Here is a 16,690-nt window from a genome sequence, read left to right as displayed (position 1 = left end):
GGTGTAGGGGGCACTGGGGTAAGAGATGGCATAGGATGCTGCCAAAAGGTATGGAGACATTTGTTTCACTCATTTAGTGAAACTAAAAAATATTTTATCATTAAAACATACTGCTAAAATTGCAAAGTCTAGAATATGCCAAACTGTTACTGGTCATGTTTTGTTCTGTGTAGGAATTGGGCCAATAGTCATTCAGATCAAAGCAAATTTCTCCCACCCACCCCCAATTTTAAAACCCCATAGGAAATAAGAATTTTGTTATACTCAGAGAGCAAATCTTAGTTTCAAAAGATACCTTATAAACTGACCCTTAGAAGCCCACTCATCCCTTACTTATTACAGCTGCATATTTTCATACAGCTCATGCCCACAGTATCTGCCCTCCCTCTTGCCAGCCAGCCCACAACTATAAACTGTGTGACACTCAAATTTATCTACCTCAAAAGAATAAAGGGCTGAGTCAACCCTGTCTGGATTCGAAAAGCACAAGGCACTGCAATACTGGCTGCATAACAATGTTGCAATCCTGCAGATTACTCCAGGATGGAGAGGGTGTGTCCTAGAGGACTGAGGCAGTTTCACAGCCAGCAGGACCACAAACACAGCCTCCAACACGGCTCAGAGAGCCTCCTCCAAAAAAGGGCACTTCATCCCTAAGGCTCTTAAATGCAGCTTCTGTGTTAGAAAAGGCCTGAAATTAAACAATGGAATGCAGTTTGGTAATTAAGGTAGAAAAAACATTTAAGTGTTTTCTATTCAATTAATGTGTAGGATAAACTGATTTATTGTTACCCAATACTGTCATTTCTCAAAAGGATGTATATATTTTTAATTTGAAGTAGATGCCATCTTAAGAAATAAGGACGGTATATCCCATTCTGACCATAGAATCCACAGATGATGTGTGCAGGCTTATCACCTCCCTAAGACTGCACCTTGGAACTGGAAAGTCTAAAAAAAAAGAAATGATTGCTGATACTTTCCATTGTTCTACACATAAAGTTTCACTGGAAAATCACACTCACCCACAGCCAAGGCAGGCAGCTTACCAATTCAAGGAAAGAAAGCCCCAGTGAGAATGGTTCTGTTAGGAACTGGCGTGAAGAGCGTTCCACCCAAGGCCTGGGGGCAAAGGAATGATGTGACCTCCAATAGCTGCCCAGTCCAAAAGCTGCTTCTCCCCCTTTAAGTCCTGAGTGACTGACTGGCTCCAGAACAATTTATTAAATCATTTGGCTGCCCACAGTGGGAATAGGGCTTTGCTTTTAATTATATGAATCATTACCTGAATCCATGCAACCACAAAAATTTCACTTACCAGGCTGTATCTTCCATAAATATTCCTTCTCTTTCTAACTGCATAAATAATTCTCCTCCTGTAAAGAAAAGGAAAAGACATTTGAAATAAAACGATCTTTATTTCCAACCCATTTCTAATGAGAGGGTTTGTGCTCTCCTTTTAACCATAATTAAAAGACATCAGCCCCTTAAAAATCAAAAAAATCTTCAAAATTATAGGTTTAAAACTAAGTCCTCAGAATTCTGCTTTTAGCAGTGTTCTTATTCTTATGTGAAATATCTAAGATTTGGAATTCTAGATTTTTATACTTATAAACTTCAAAATGTTTATAGGTTCCAGATTGGAGTTAAAGAAATTTTGATTAAAGCTTCTCTAACATTTTACCCATAAGTAGAAAAATGTTAGTACATGATTAAAATCACCCTTGCAAATTAGAAAATGTCCATATTCTCATAACTCTGTCAGAAACTAGATGAACCTGGTAGTGGCCTTTTAAAAAGCATGACATGATTTGAATATCAAAATAAATGATTAATAAAGGGTTATATCCTACTGAATAATCTTAGAATCCATGAATTCATAGTGATATAAATCAAATAGATAAAGTTTTAAAATGGGGAAGAAGGAAAGCTCTTCATTCCAGCTGAATGTCAAATAATAAATGAAGGAGGCATGATGGAATAAGAAAAATCACTTGGCAATCATCATAATTAACTGTTTCAGGCAAGAATCAATAGATGCTAAAACTATGTGAAAGCTTGATATGTCAAGATAATTATAAAGGGCAAACCTCACCAGGGTAAAAACTGGCAGACACCAACTTACACATGTGGTCAAACTTAACATCAACTTTACTGGAACAAAGTGATGGAACAAAGATACAAACATATATATATCATGTACCTCCTAATCTGATACACAAAGAAGGAAATAATGTTACTTAGATGGCCTTCCCCAAAATGCATAACCTGAATCTAATCCTGAGCAAACAATGATAAGCCCAAATTGATACGTTCTATAAAATAACTGGCCTGTAAATAATGTTACTTAGATGGCCTTCCCCAAAATGCATAACCTGAATCTAATCCTGAGCAAACAATGATAAGCCCAAATTGATACGTTCTACAAAATAACTGGCCTGTACTCTTTAAAAATGTCAAGGTCATGAAAGACAAAGAAAGATTGAGGAACTGTTCCAGATTAGAGGAAACTACGGAGATATTATTGTTATTATTGTTAATATCCTATTTTTAATAATTTTAGTTAGTTATGCAAGATACTGTCACTGATTTCAGAAAAAATACACTACAGTATTTAGGAATAAAGGGAAATCATATCTACAACACTCTCTTAAAGAGTTCAGAAAAAATTATATATGTATTCATTTGTGTATATACAAGATATATACACACATACATATATATACACATACATAGAGAGAGAAAGAAGGATGAAACAAAACAACTAAAATGATAAGGCTTGGAGAAATCAAGGTGAAGGGTATGTGGGAACTATCTGTACTATACTTACAATTTTTTTGAATAAATCTATAAAATTATGTCAAAATAAAGTTACAAGAAAAAAATGGCAACAGTCACAAAAAAGTTACTAAATTCTGCAGCTTTCTCTTCCATGTTACAGGCTATTGGAAAATCTGTTTTTCAGAAAACTCAAGTGTGTTTGCTGGAAAACAATACCTATGATCTAGAAATGATATGAAAAGTGACTAGTTCCTAGGAGGTAGTAAACTTTGGAAAATGTGGATGATTTCTAATGTAAACTGCATAATCTATCAATAAAACTACATTAAACCAAAAAAGTCTTGTTTTAAGATGCAATTCCAAAAATACTCAGTATCTTAAACAATATTCTGAAGTAAGTTTTTCATTTCAGTTTAGAAAGAAACACTTTAATGGTTTATTTGAATTATAGTATCTTACCCAAGTGCAGTCAATTTGATGGCTCTGTATCAATTAGGTGTTTGTTACTTAGTTAAGTAATTGATAACAAAAGGATTAAGATAAAATTTTACAGATGGGAAAAAAACTTAACCTTTAAAATTTCCTTCATATTTATCTGAAAAAAGAAACACTTGGTCACATCTGAATTCCTTATGTCAATGTATTTGTCAATTTTAAGAACTATCTGATCACATTGGGAAAAAGCATTTTTCCATTGGAAAATAATGTTTTGACCCTTTTTCTGGAGCAAATGCAAATAATTACACCAAACTGTGTGTACTGACCGCTGAGATACTCAAGGATGAGGTAGAGTTTTCCACCAGTCTGAAAGGCATAAATTAAATCCACAATGAAGGGATGCTTTACTTCCTCCAGAATATTCCGTTCTGCTTTTGTATGAGCTGTATCTTTAGCATTTCTTACTATCATTGCCTAAAGGAAAAGAGATGATCTATAAGAACAAAATAGTAGACATTTTTATTCTGCAGTAACTGGAAAATCTAATTTGTGCTTTTCTTGCCAATATTAAAATATCAATCACAGTTCCCACTAGAAATTGAGATAGGGGTAAATGCAAGACATTTACTACTTATATACAGCTGTACTGTTTGGATTTTCTGTAGTGAACATGTAAATGAAAATCTAAAGATAATTTTTTAAAAATGTAAACAGCTTATTAAGTTTATTCATATATTCATTAACTGTTGAATGTCTACCATGCTCTGGGCTCTGTAACAAGAAAGCAAAACTAGCAGGAGTCTCAAGTCTAAAGGAGCCCAAAGTCTCAGGGAAGAGAGACAAGTCAATGGAGGTAAGCATAAAGTGCTATGGGTGAACAGGGGAACTGCATCTGACCTGGCAAGAGGTCTTCCTTGAGGTGGTCATACCTACGTTGTACCGTGAAAAGTTATTAAGATAAAATGTGGAGGACATTGAAAAGCATTCCCAGTGCAAAAGAGGTTTGTCAGGACACTTCTAAGGATTCTATAAGTAGTTCAGTAAGGTTACAAGTGGTTAGAGATTAGGAGGAGGCCAGGAAATGGAAGGCTTGGGCATCTAAGCAAAGATGTTTGAATCTTATCTTAGAGGCAGAAGAGAAATGCTGAAGTAAGGGAAATAATAACATGTGGCTTTAAGAAAGGCCATTCTAGTAAAAATGTGGAGTTCCAGAAAAGAAATGAGAGCATTTAGGAGGCCAATACAGTAAACTAAGCAAAGAAGACCTGTAACTAAGAAAATGAAGGTGAAAAAAAAAGAAAGGGTAAAGGTACATCATTAGCATTTGCTGACTAACTAGATGTGATAAGAAATAATAATACTATGGTTTCTGTGTAATAGGATAGATAATGGTGTCATTCAATAAAGGGAAATGGTTTGGGGAAAATGATGCATTTTTTTGGATGTATTAAATTTATGTCCTATTACTAAGTTCTGACGCACCTCCAGCAACATGAGAAAAGCATATATGCTAGGTTATTAGTTGCAATATCATTTTAAAAGTGAAACATTAGAAACAACCTAAATGCCCATGCGTAGCATTTGGCTGAAAACCTATGGACTAGCTACACAATGTGTAGAAAAGCTCTACAAAGAATGAGGAACAGCTCTACAAAGAAAGAATGAAGCAAGGTACAAAGGAGCATACATGACATGACAATATACACAGTATGCTACCTTTTATGTAAGAGAAAAATAAGAATATATATATATGTATCTGCTTACATCTGTAATGATAAACATAACTAAGATAAACCAAAGCTAAGGACAGTGGAAAGGTAGAAAAGAGAATGAAATTTACCTTCTGAGATATATACCTCAATGGTTTTAGCACTCATTTTTTTATCTTTTCTAAATCAAATATTACTGTGATTATAAAACGAAGATTTGAAATTCTGCACCATGTTAATGTTTTATACATTCCAAAAATAAAATTAAACAAGGATGAGGAAGAGAAATAAACTGAATACAACAGAAACACATATACATAACTGAACATTACACTGATAATTTTACCACAGGAGAAAAAAAGAAATTTAAACAATTTTACACTGTACACTCTTAGCGACATATGTAAGCATAACAAAAATAGCAAAGAAATTTTAAAACACCCTTTGTAGGTTTGTAGCTATTAATAGTACTGGTATAGCCTCAAACTATATTGCATATATTGTACAACTGAGCAAATGAGTAAATTTATCAATGTTATCAGGCTTTTCACTGTAGAAAAACAGATGCAAATATGGACTGAGGGAAGAAGAAGAACCCTACGGAACTGGACTGGGATTAGGGCTATCAATATGAAGCCATAATTTAAAACAAAAACAAAAACTTCCTAGCTCTGCCCACTGAAAGAGCCAGAAACAATGACATTTTAGTAGCAAGGAGTATAGCTGACACCTGTATCTTGGTTTCTCTATCAAAAGAAACCAAAGTTCCTTGGAGAAATGGGTGGTCCTGGGCCAGGGACAGGGAAAGCACAAGGTAAACCTGGACCACTCTACTGTACCAGAAAGCAAAGAAGATTCAAAAACTGACAGATATACGTTAAAAGAATATAGAAGTCATCTTAACAGAGCTCTCTCTAGCAAAATTTGGGACAATTTGAGGACCAAAATGAATAATGAAAGAAATGGATAACACACTAGGGAAAAAAAGTCTATATTGACACTTTTAAAATAATTAAATTTTAAAAAGAAAGTATGAAAAACTCTTATTTACTAATTATACTAATACAGAAATTATACTAATATAGAAAATTATATTAGAAGAATTATACTAATATAGGAGAATTATACTAATATAGAAAAAATGATAAAACTAAACAAGTCTCCATTTTATAATTACCATAATAATAGCTGATTTGGACAAGAAACAATGGATGATAAAACCACTGGGGAAAAGATTATTGGGAATATTCAGTCATTCCATATATACTTGTTAATTACAAAGGGAAGAAGGTATCTGTACAATGCAAAGTATGGTGGACACTACCTTAACCAAGTTACTGAACTCAATCTTACCAAATAGTAGGATAGACTGACATATGTGCTTCCTGAGCTCATGTACTGAGGATATAATGTTCCTGCAAAAAATATTTAACCTAAATTTAAAATGTGTTTTCATGAGGAAATAATGAAACTGTCCTGGGTTCTTCAAAAGAATGTCAATGTCATGAAACATACACACACACACACACGCACACACACACAAAGAGGAGGGGGAGTGGGAAATGGCTCTAGGGTAAAGGAAAATAAAGAGACAAGACAACTAAATTCAGTGTGTGATCCTTGATTAAATCCTGTATAGGTAAAAACAAAACAGCTATAAAGGATATTACTGACACAATTGGGAAAGTTTAAGTATGGACGATATATTAAAAAAACAGTATTGTGTACCAATGTTAAATTTCTCAACTGTGATAATTAACTGTAGTTATGTATGAAAATGTCCTTATTCTTAGGAGATACATACAGAGAGATTAAAAAAAAAAATTAAGGGCAAAGTATCATGATGCCTACAACTAACTTTCAAACTGTACAGCAAAAAAATAAAATTTTGAATATACATATACACAGAGAGAGAAGGGATGAAGGGTAGGGGGGTAGACAAAGAAGATATGGCAAACTTAACAACTGGTGATCTCTGTATTCTTGCAACTCTGGAAAGGTTGAAAAACCTCAAAGATATATTATTTTTTAACTGCTCAGGAAATTTGAATTTTTTAAATAAGGAATTTTTAAGAGAGTCTGAGAAGCAAGGGACTAAAAGGTAAGATGAAAAAGTAGTAAAGTAGAATTACAGAAATCAAGGAAGCAGTGTTTCAAAATGCTGTGGTCAATAGCTTCAAGATAACAGAGAAGTAAATTTAGGATGAATTAAGTAAAGACAACTGGATTCAGCAATTAAGAGAGTGGTGGTGACCTAGGGAATAAGAGTTTCATTGAAACAGTAGTCATTAAGTCAAAACATACTAAATGAAAATAAGAAAAAAACATAACGTATATCTTCTCAAGAAATTCAGCCATGAAAGCCAAAAAAAGGGAAAGCCAAAAAATGAGAAAGACCTCACGTAAAGGAGATTTGTTTTGCTAAATATGACAAAGACATGAATATATTTAAATTTAAAAAGTCAGGATAGAGAATGGAAAAGAGAGAAGTGACAGAGAAAAGACCCTGAAGAGGCAGAGAGGGATGGATCCAAAACATAAAGAGAGGGCTTGGCCTGGAAAAGAAGAAGGAACACATCTCCCACTAAGACTGGAAAGAAGGAAGTAAAGAAAGGTGAAAATGATGATAGATAAAGTACTGGGGGTAGGCATTAATTTGAGAAGTCAAAGGGAATCACATCTGACAGCCTCAAACAGGAAGTGAGGAAGAGAGGCAGTCTGCTAAAGAAGTAGAGGAACTGACAGTAAAGGCTCTAACGGTTGTAGAGAATGGGAGTTGTCTAGGGACATGTAGAAAAATGTCTGGTGAGTACCGAGGATCCAAATAATTGGGGACTATGAATCTGTTTAGCAGCAATCTACAAGTTTGTGTGATTTCTGCCAGTAATGCTCAGTAGCTAAGATACAGGAAAAAAGGAGCACTATCAACTAAACTAAATAAGATTAGGACTTTCCTGAACATAAGGTCAATGGAGGTAGCAAGTGACTGAAGTGGCAGATCATGCTGATTAGGCTGGATTCAGAATAAAGTGAAATAAGAAAAGGGCTATGAACTTGAGGAAAAAAACAGAAAAGTCAAAGAACTAAAGGGCTTAAGGGCCAAAGACCAAGATTATGAGAATAAAGAAGAAAGTTATTCTTCTATTTTAACCCAACATTTCAGAGGTAGAGGATACAGCCATGGGGGCTGTTAACGTGAAAAGAAGGTAAAAGCTAATGGAATTGAGATCATCAAAGAATCAGAAGGCTAGGGTATTGATTGTTCATTTAATACAAGGTCAATGAAGACACCCAGGATGACAAGACTTGGAAGTGGGAAGAAAAAGACTGATAAAAGGTGAAAGAGTAGTATATGCTTAAACCTCAAAGTAGACATGGTTTTGACCAAAAGGTAAAAGAGCAACTTTAAGAATAAGCTTATTAGGTCTACGGCCATGCCACCTTTAACGTGCCCGATCTCATCTGATCTCGGAAGCTAAGCAGGGTCAGGTCTGGTTAGTACTAGGGTGGGAGACCACCTAGGAATACCAGGTGCTGTAGGCACTAAAAAAATAAATAAATAAATAAGCTTATTAGTTCTTCCCTTGAATTATGCAGTAAGCAGAGTGAGAGGCAAACACTACACTTGTTTCAAATGCTAAATCCTAGTATCTAGCATAATGCCTGGCACATTGCAAATTCTCAATTGGTTCAACAAAAGGAATGGAAGAAGTATAACCAATCTATGAGCCACAAGTCTTTGGCCAAAGGTTCTAAAATTTACAGTGTGTACCAAACTAATGCCATGAGCAACAGCAGTTTGCTTCCAGGGTGTATTTTTGTTGAAACTGGTAAGGGAGAGATATACTTGTTGGAAAGAGTCTTTTCCTCAACATTCCACCATGAGTAAATACCCAAATGGGACCATTCATGTAAGAAGTATACAATCCCAGGAGAACCAATAAATCCAGACAGACTGTCCAGATACAAACAACTCATTTAATAAAAGGGGACAATTGGTTCTACTCTTATTCCATCTTCAAGGCTGGAAAGAGATATATTCTTACCACATACTCAGTTCAAGAGGGTTAGTACTCTCTGCTTCCAGGATAAAAAATCAGAAGGAAGAAACTCAAAGGGAACATACAGTCATCTTATCTAGGGATTTAGAAATTCAAACCCTGGACTTAACCCTAGCAACCTCTTTACTTCATTATTTTTGCTGTGAGCTTTTTTAAAGACAGTAGAAAAAAAGAATAAAACAGCATCTGATTCTTTAGTCAGGCCTAAAGAAAGAAAAACCCTGAGAGTGAGAAGGAGTAGTAACTAAGTAAAAGGAGAGGCAAGCAAGATAGCTCTTAGATGCCTGGGCCCAAAAAGGAGGCCTCACATTCAGCAGTAATTAAGTCTATGGACTTCCCAATACACCACACCCACCCACCAACAGTGGAAACAAACACCACCTTCCTTTTCATTACAGGTATCTGTTCCAGACACATACTTCACTCAAGATATAACTGTGATTGATTATGGTCAGCTCTGATTATCAGGCATGAATAAACAACCTATAGAAAGGAAAGGATTACTCTAAGAATCTTGACCAGTACTTAACATTTCTAGAACAAGCATTATCATCCTGTCTCCAATTTCACATCTAATATGGTTTACAAATAAAAAATCATTAATATCACGATTCCAAAAAAAAGCCAGACAGCAGAGTAATCCTGACTTACTGATGCAGAAATTGATATTCAGAATACCTAAACTGCTTCTTTAAAACAATCACCTATAAAGTGTGGTCATAGTATTTGTTTCTCAGCTTTTAAATTAAGAAGTTATACTGCTTAAGTAAAAATCAAGAAGGACCAAAATATTACGAACCCTATCATTTTTTTTAAAAGTCATTTTGATTATATTTTAATATAGTTTTCTACTAATACTTGTTTTAAGACAGTGTGATCTTTTCAGAAATCAAACCCAAACAAAAAGAACAAGAAACCAAACATACATAATCTATCTTCAATAAAACTAGGAAACATGTGTGACTCCACACTTCAAAAAGCAAAGACAGAATTGGGATAAAGCAATAATACATGACTTAAGTGGGATATGATCACTTAAATGCCTGCAAAGAGGAATAATTCAAAGAAGTTGATTCCATCTACAGAACCGTAGCAGGGTTCAAAAATCAGAGGCAAAAAAAAAAAAAGAAGAAGAAGAAGAAAAAAATCACAGTCATCAGGGACTGCAGAAGGTAGAGAACTAAAAATAGGGAGATTATCTGAACGTATGTATAGAGAACATATATACCAACAAGGTTCTCATCCCCACACTAACTAGGCAGGGAATACCATTCGGAAAGGTGTACCCTACGGGGGGTGGGGGGGAGTGAAGGATCAGATACAGAGTGAAATACTAAAGTAAAAACTCAACTTCAGTGAAAGTCTGCATGTTGAAAAATGAGATCTCCATCTCTTCTCTCTCATTCAGCTCCAGCGTGCTTTTTCTAGGCAAAGGAATAGAGGATCTTTCTCAGCCCCAACTTATCCATACTAGAAGAAAGACCTACAGACACTGATATACGGAAGTTCTCAGTCAATTGCCAGGTAACCACATGCCTACACTGCTGAGAATCTCACAGCACATAAAACTTCTAATTAGCTTTTCAGAGTTCCACTCTTAAATATGATCAATGAAGCATACCAGATTTCTAAGAAAACCTTTGACAGGGAAGAAAAAGATTAAATCAAAGTTAAAAAAAAAAGGGAACTTAGAAAAATGCACGGAACAAAAGAACATTTTAAAGAATTATAATCAACCTTCAGAGGGATAAGAAAAGATACTGTACTTCTAAAATAGGTTGTTATAAAAAGAAAAACAGCAAAAAGAACTCTGAGGAACCACAAATATGATAGCTAAAAAAAAATCAGTAAAAGGATTAGAAAATAAATTTCTAGAAAAATCTAAGAAAATAAACAAAAAGACAAGGAAATGAACAAACAGAAAAGCTAAGAAAAATAGATGCTAAAGCCAGGAGGTCCAACATCCAACAAACTGCAATTTCAAGACAAGAAAACAATAAATTATCAAAGAGATCATAAGAAAATTTCCTAGAGCTGAAAAATTGAAACTTTTAAGATTAAAAGAGTAAAAATAAACAAAATAATAAGAATCAAAGCAAGACACAGCAGTATAAAAATTTAGAACACCATAAATAAAGAGAAAATATTAAATATCGTCAAAGAAAATCAAATCTTAAAAGATTGGGAATTGGAATGGCGAGGGACTTCTCAAAGCCAGGCAAAAATGGAGCAAAATCCTGAGTGGTAATTATTTTCGACTTCAAAACTGCACCTACACAAACAAATATGAGAGTATAAGAAGGATATTTTCAAATATGCAATATTTCCAAAAAAATTTTCTTCATGCAAAGATCACAGAAAGTGGGAGAAAGCAAGGGAGGATTGGATTATGGGAGAGTTAACAAGATTATGTGTTCTCTTAAGGGTGATTTTTCTTGAGGGTCTGAAAAGAAGTATTTCAAAAGTATGTTAATTTAGGTACACAGAAACAATTAACAGGGCTTGCTGAAGGCAAAGATAAACCTTTTACTAAATTTACATGCCTGGGGCATGACTACTCTCCTTGACATGCCCAGTTTGGAATTTATGATCAGATCGCCCTGTCAGGTTACTTTCCATAGGACTCCTTTTTCGTTCACACTTTGTATGGTGTCACATGGGTACTACACTTATTGAGGTGATCACTTTGTAAAGTATATAAATGTCTAACCACTATGTTGTACACTTGAAACTAACGTAATATTGTATGTCAAGTGCAATTGAAAAATAAATTAAAAAAAAAATTTATCTTCATGCATCCTTTCTCAGGAAGCCGCTAGTAGATGATCACCAAAACAAGGGAACAAGGGCATAATCTAGGAAAAGGAAGATATGGGATCCAGGAAACAAAGGTGTCCAATGTTGAAGGAGCCAAGAGGATTCCATGCATCGCGGTGAAGGGAAAGTCCAGTAACGACAGCTATGTCTAGGGAGCTATCGGTACAGAAGGTTTCTATGGGACGTCTCTAGAAAAATAAATGGAACTGATAAATTATCTAATAAGTGTGACCATAGAATATTGGCCTGAAAAGTGTTTTACAGAGTTGTTGGAAAGTATGGGAAGACAATAGTAGATTCAATGAAATCAAAGCAAAATGAGAGGGTAAGAAGAAGTGAGGAAGGTGTAAAAGAGTAAAATAGGAAGTCAATACATAACTTTACAACTGCTGAATTAAGTGACAGCATTATATGCTTATTACTTAGAAATATGGAGGCCAGAACAAAGAGCTAAAAGTAACCTCAGAGAACTGAAAGAGCTCTCCTTTCCACCCTCACCAAGCAGAAATAAAATGGAAATCATAATCAACATATCTCATATTCTAAGGAGATTTACAATTGTGTTAAGAATACAATTTTTGACTAAGAATTTTAGGCCAAAATGTGGATTTTATAGCATTTAAGAATATAGTTTGGAGAAGAAAGAGGGGGGAAGGAATCACCTTTTTAAGCACCTTCATGGCAAATATTTTCCCAGTATTTGCTCCTGTTACTTTTCGTACTTGAAAAACCTGTACAAAAAATAAAAGTGTTTGTGTTATTAAACGCTAAGCTATGCTAGTCACACTCCCCTTTATTCCTATTTATAAAAACAAATGGTACAGTAGTTTATATTCTTACAAAAGCTAGTACCAAGAAGGGCTATGTGCAAAAATGAAGAGCTAAAAGAACAGACTATATTAAAGATTTAGTAGTGAAATGTTACGCATGAGACTGTCTCATTTGGTCTGCTGACATCTGGTGGCAAAGCTGGGCAATGATCATCTAATGATGAGCACTCCATGTTACTTTGTACTTAAAATCCAAGTTTGCTTAGAAAAAGCTATACTCGGGGTTCCCAGAAGCAAAATACAAAACTTAAAAATTATAAAATAGTCATAAATTTCTTCAAAGGATGCCACTGTTCTTGCTTCGCATAAAAAATAGTTGACAAGAATTACCATTTACCTTTTCCCTGAAACAGCTTGCTATAAAACACTTTCATGCAACAGCTAAAATATGTGAGGCTCAAAGTACATGTGCCACACATTCAAGATGATGAGAACATATTAGAATGTATCCTAAAGCCTAAGAATAAACTACGAATGTCACGCTTTGCAAAAATTAACACTACACAATAAATAATTCTCAAACGTAATCCTAACTAAAATGTTATCTAAATTGTCCTTTGATAGAGCATGGCCAGGTATAAATTTTCTCAGGCAGCCCATACAAAGGTGAGGACTTAAATTAGAAAGTCTTGGGTAAAACTACGAAACTAAGAAGTTCTACTCATTTTTCTTGTCTCTCACACTCTTCAACTTCCCTAAGTCTATTACTCTAGATACTGCAAATCAAAGAAAACCAATTCGGATTAAGTTCTCACTAACAGATAACAACTTAATATGCCATGCCTCTTAAAAGTAAGGAGTAGTTTATTTTCTAAGAGAATACTTATAGAGGGTACCAACTAACCAAAGGAAGAAAAGAATCCTCAAATAACAGACTTTGTCTAGCAAAGTTGTCTATTTATTTATTCAACAAATACTGTCTACTACATGCCAGGCTTTTACGTGTATGGTGCTAGGAAGAGAACTACTGTATATCCCTCAAATAATACAGGGCAAGTGATCATATCACTACCTTCGCTGACAGGTAGCAAACAAAAATTGAAGAGGACTAAAACCAGGGAATAACAATCATTCTGCCCAAGACAGACAACAGCTTTCATTTCAAAAATACTTCCTACCTTTCCATAGCCCCCTTTACCAAGTACCCGAAGTAGCTCAAAACATTCTGGTCTGATTTTTTCTGGCCCTCTGTTCACACTAGTTTCTGAGATTTCAAATTTCTCACAATGTTCCATGCCACTGGGGAGAAAAGCAAAACCAAATTTGCAAAAAGTTAAATTACTTTCAGCATACTGTTACAGAGAAAAGAAAAAGAAATGTAATCCAATTTAGTAACAGAAAAAAAAAAGTATCTAATAGCAAATTTAGTACCTGTGCTCTAAGTTAAAACTAATGATTCGATGACATGGTATGTCAAGATTAAGGTGGTTTGATAAATTGCTTACTTATCTGTTTGTTTATATAATGTACTATCAATTATTTTCATAGGCATCAAGCACCCCCAAACTAAGATAAATTAGAACAAGTTTATGATGTTGACAAAAGAAAAAGTCTTCCAGTTATTCAAATTAAGTTCACTTAAAATGTCTATAAGATTAGGTATTATCCAACCTCATTTGGCAACTCTAGCAGAAAACCTGGGAGTTTCTAGAAGTACCCAATTAGTTCAAGTCATTATGCTACAAAAATTCTTGCTGACAAAATATATTCACACATCTTCCATATCTGCTACAAGCTTGATTTAAAGACTCCAAAAAGGGTGGCAATTTTGTCTGACACTTAAGTGCTTTCTATATGAGTGATCTTCTCAGTCTCCCCACAACCCAAGAGTTGGGGTACAGAGTGGATTAATCACCATACTCACCTAATAGAGCTTACCTAAAATGACTTAAGATTGCACAAATCTCTGTTTGAATGGTGTATTACAAAAAGAACAAAACCATTTGACTTTTGGGGGCATTTCTAAAAAATTTATTTTTCAGTAAGAAAAGGTGGTTCTCTATATTAAACTAAGAAAAATCCCTAACCCACTCAGACTCATATTCAGTTCACTCTAAATTTTAATGAATATCTTTTTTCTCAAAATCCAAACATGATCTCAAACCTCTGGATATGTCATTATATTGGTACCAAACTCAATAAACCAAGTCTATGTATATATGACTAGATATTTCAGAACAGGTTACTGGAATCACATGATGACTAAAAACTGGAGCTGATATAACCTACTTGTAAGAAAGACAGCACAATGAAATCTTTTCATATAAACTTACAGTTCATATGGTCCAACTCCCCCATGGTCCATGCTTTCATTTAACTGACCCTGAAAAATATGTTAAAATTTTAAAGATAAATAATCTCACAAACATAAAACAAAAATGTTTAATGCTTCACCCCATTACTAAAAGAGAATAACAGATATCAGATTAAAAATTCTTTATACCTTAATAACAGGTAATGTGGTGATAAACAAAATAAGGTACACAAAAGAATGCCATGGAAATTTCACTTTTAATTTTATATGACAACTCAGCTACAGATGCTACTTACTCATTAATGACCTACAAATAAAACCAGGTGAGTTTTCCTTCAAAAATTACATTTATTCAAAAAATATATTATGCATATTATGAACTAAAGGTACTATATTCTAGTATGACTTACTAAATCTAATGATTCATACAAAGTGCTGTTCTGATACATAAGACTAACAAAATACTATAAGCCTTATGTAATTAGAACTTAACTAAGCCTAAGGTAACCACAACCGGTCCAAGATATTATAGCATACAATGTGGCTGATCAAAGCAAAATAATTAAGCAACGTTCTCAAATTGTTAAGAGTCATGTTGGACAAACACTTATTCAGACTACAGTATAAATGGATGCAAAATTTAATTAACCTGCTGTATACTAACAATGAACAATTCAAAAATGAAATTAAGATAACTCCATTCACAGTAGCATCATTAATAAAATACTTAGAAAAAATGTAAGAAAAAAGTACAATACTTGTACACTTGATAACTATAAAATATTGTTGAAAGAAACTGAAGACATTCCACATTCATGGATCAGACGGTTTAAGATTAAGATAGCAATACTAACCAAATTGCTCTACAGATTCAACTTAATCCTATTGAAATCCCAGGTTCCTTTCTTGCAGAAATTGACAAGCTGATCCTAAAATTCATATAGAAAAGCAAAGGACCCAAAAATAGTCAAAATAATCTTGAAAAAGAAGAACAAAGTTGGAGGACTGACACTTCCTGATTTCAAAATGTACCATAAAGCGGTAGCAATCAAGACGATGTGGTATTGGCATAACACAGTCATAGAGATCAATTATATAGACCTGAAAGCCTAGAAATAAACCTTTATACTTATAGTCAACTGATTTTTGACAAAGATGACAAAAAAAATTCAATGAGAAAGAAAAAAATCTTTCAATAAATGGTGCTGGGGACAATTGGATATCCACATACAAAAAATTAATTTGGATCCCTACTTCACACAATACATAAAAATTACCTCAATAGATCATAGACCTATATGTAAGAGATAAAACTATAATATTCTTGGAAGAAACCTAAGAGGGAGTAAATCTTCATAATCTTGGGGTGGACAAACATTTATTAAGACACATCATCAAAGGCACAAATGAATGAAGAACAAATCAATAAATTGGACTTGTTCAAAGCTTAAAGCTCTTGTACTTCAAAAGACACTATCAAGAAAGTGAAAAGAAAACTCACAGAATAAGAATACATAAAGAATTTCTACAACTCAATAATTAAAATAAACCAGATAATCCAATTTTTTAAAAGATAGGGTATGATCTACAAAGGTATTTTTCCAAAAAAGATAATACAAATGGCCAATAAGCACATGGAAAGACATTCAACATCATTAGCCATTATGAAAGTACAAACCAAAACCATTCTGAGATATCACTTTATACCACTAAGATAGTTAAAATGAAAATGACAGAAAAATAACAAGTTTGGCAAGAATGTAGATAAACTGGAACCCTCATACATTGATGGCAGGAATG

At 34.1% G+C, this 16,690-nt stretch overlaps 1 protein-coding gene and 1 non-coding gene across 5 annotated transcripts in view; one reads left to right on the top strand and one right to left on the bottom strand.

Moving 5' to 3' along the window:
- RPS6KB1 (ribosomal protein S6 kinase B1) overlaps nucleotides 1-16,690 on the bottom strand; it is a 34,753-nt gene that overhangs the window by 12,682 nt on the left and 5,381 nt on the right. For 3 of the 4 annotated variants that reach the window (XM_006924901.3, XM_015599193.2, XM_006924902.3), the window contains exons 2-6: nucleotides 14,910-14,959; nucleotides 13,755-13,875; nucleotides 12,469-12,537; nucleotides 3,546-3,693; nucleotides 1,319-1,376 (exon numbers count right to left, since the gene is read on the bottom strand). In XM_006924901.3, the coding sequence (XP_006924963.1) occupies nucleotides 1,319-1,376; nucleotides 3,546-3,693; nucleotides 12,469-12,537; nucleotides 13,755-13,875; nucleotides 14,910-14,959 (446 nt within the window). Of the gene's footprint in view, nucleotides 1-1,318; nucleotides 1,377-3,545; nucleotides 3,694-12,468; nucleotides 12,538-13,754; nucleotides 13,876-14,909; nucleotides 14,960-15,744; nucleotides 15,766-16,690 lie in introns of those variants that run through there. The other variant, XM_025041552.1, reaches the window with a different exon arrangement.
- On the top strand, nucleotides 8,353-8,471 carry LOC112473301. The gene has a single exon (XR_003043984.1). It is a non-coding gene; the product is annotated as a 5S ribosomal RNA (ribosomal RNA).

Source organism: Pteropus alecto, unplaced genomic scaffold (genome assembly GCF_000325575.1).
Source record: "Pteropus alecto unplaced genomic scaffold, ASM32557v1 scaffold98, whole genome shotgun sequence".
Classification (NCBI taxonomy): domain Eukaryota; kingdom Metazoa; phylum Chordata; class Mammalia; order Chiroptera; family Pteropodidae; genus Pteropus; species Pteropus alecto.
This window is presented reverse-complemented; position numbering and strand designations above follow the sequence as displayed.